This window comes from Pterocles gutturalis, unplaced genomic scaffold, assembly GCF_000699245.1.
Source record: "Pterocles gutturalis isolate BGI_N339 unplaced genomic scaffold, ASM69924v1 scaffold35898, whole genome shotgun sequence".
Taxonomy (NCBI): Eukaryota; Metazoa; Chordata; class Aves; order Pterocliformes; family Pteroclidae; genus Pterocles; species Pterocles gutturalis.
Window position 1 is genome coordinate 2,193 of NW_010124196.1, and position 1,529 is coordinate 3,721.

Here is a 1,529-nt window from a genome sequence, read left to right on the forward strand (position 1 = left end):
CGCTGATGAAGGACTTGCACCTTACCTGGGCTTCAGCTCTGGAAGGTCTGGGGCTCCTCATTTAGTGTCTGTGCAGATCTGCATCCAACCCACCCAACCTGGCCCACAATTACTGTCCAAAAGAACAACTTCTACAAGAATGGAGAGAGATGCATTACCCGGTTTTATTGTTTTGGAAGAGAATTGTGAAGTTCAGCTCGAAAGCAGCTCACAACAGACCAGTTGTCCCAGAAATCCCCTTGAAGAGTTCATACACCCCAAAACCAAATACTGCAACTAAACAGAACCAAAACAAAATAAAAAAGTCATCGAGTTAGGAGTAATTTTATCACGGCCATACAAAATACTAAAAGTAAAGCAAAGCAGAATTGTAACCCCTATTCCTTATCTCATTAACTTAAAATAATTGAGTGTTCCAAAAATATTTTCATCATGTTTACTAACTTCAGAAGGTGTGGCAACCCAGGGGAGATAAAGTATCAAACTTGTGTATTTCTAATCTAATCTAATCTAATCTAATGCTCTTTAGAGTCTACCTCAAGTGAAGTCTGGGTCTCTCTACAGCCTCTTTCCAAACTGACACCAGGTGGAAGAGATCAGAAGCCACACCTTGCAGCTCCGCTGCTGACCCAGGGCCGTTCTGAACTCAGCCAGGCTGTACTCTGTCAGAACCTACTCAGACCCAGAGTCCAGCACATACTGGTCACAGCCTCTGAAACGCTTGTTTCGGCAAAAAACAAAAATTTCCAAATCAGTCAAATCAGAGTCCAGAAAGCAGGCACAAGCTTCAGCTTTATTGTTTTCCAAGCATTGGTCATCTTTGCAAGGGAATGATATTGCATCTGAAAAAGAAACAGGAGAAGGAAACATTAAAGCCTCAGATCTCAAACAAGCACAGATGATCAGACACGGCATGAATCAGACCCACCACAACCCTCCTCCATTGGTTTCATCTACGGGACAAACTCGCCATGAGACCCTGTGCTCCCGTTGGATACCACTCGCCTCCCCATATAGCTCTGCTAAACCACCAGCCCCCAGCTCCTGGGGGCACCCGCCAGTGAACCCTGCCAGAGCAGGCAGCTGCACACACCAGAGCAAAGCGCGGAGCCGGCCCGGCTGCAGGAAACACGCTCCGAGCTGGGTGAAAGCCTCGTCCATTCTGGGACGTGACACAGCCGCTTACCCCAGGAGCCCCTTCCCGGCCCAGCGCTTTGGAGTCAGCCCCACGTGCACTTTCTTGCCGCCGCGGATCACAGTCACGCTCAGGGGTCTCTGAAAGGGAGAAGAAAAAAAAATAAAAGAAAATGGTGACTTTCCTTCACCAAGTCAATTCTCTTCTCCCTTCTTTTGCTGAAGCACCAGAGAACCTTAGGCCCAGGGGAGCTCTTCAGCAGCACCCATAGACCTGAAGGAAGAGAGCGTTTTGTGTGAAGACATCTCCAGGAGATCTCTCACTTCCACCCTGAAGCACCTGGTGGCTGTGGCCGCTGCCAGAGGGGCGGCAGAGCGATGCAGCCTGCTGCTGC

General features: G+C 48.9%; 1 protein-coding gene across 1 annotated transcript in view; it reads right to left on the reverse strand.

The window, feature by feature from the left end:
• Positions 1 to 814: 814 nt before the first annotated feature.
• Positions 815 to 1,529, reverse strand: part of PSMD9 (proteasome (prosome, macropain) 26S subunit, non-ATPase, 9) — a gene marked incomplete at its 5' end in the record, with an annotated part of 1,073 nt that continues 358 nt past the window's right edge. The window contains 2 exons of the mRNA XM_010078198.1: positions 815 to 842; positions 1,187 to 1,275. Coding sequence (XP_010076500.1) covers positions 815 to 842; positions 1,187 to 1,275 — 117 coding nt within the window. The remainder of the gene's footprint in view (positions 843 to 1,186; positions 1,276 to 1,529) is intronic.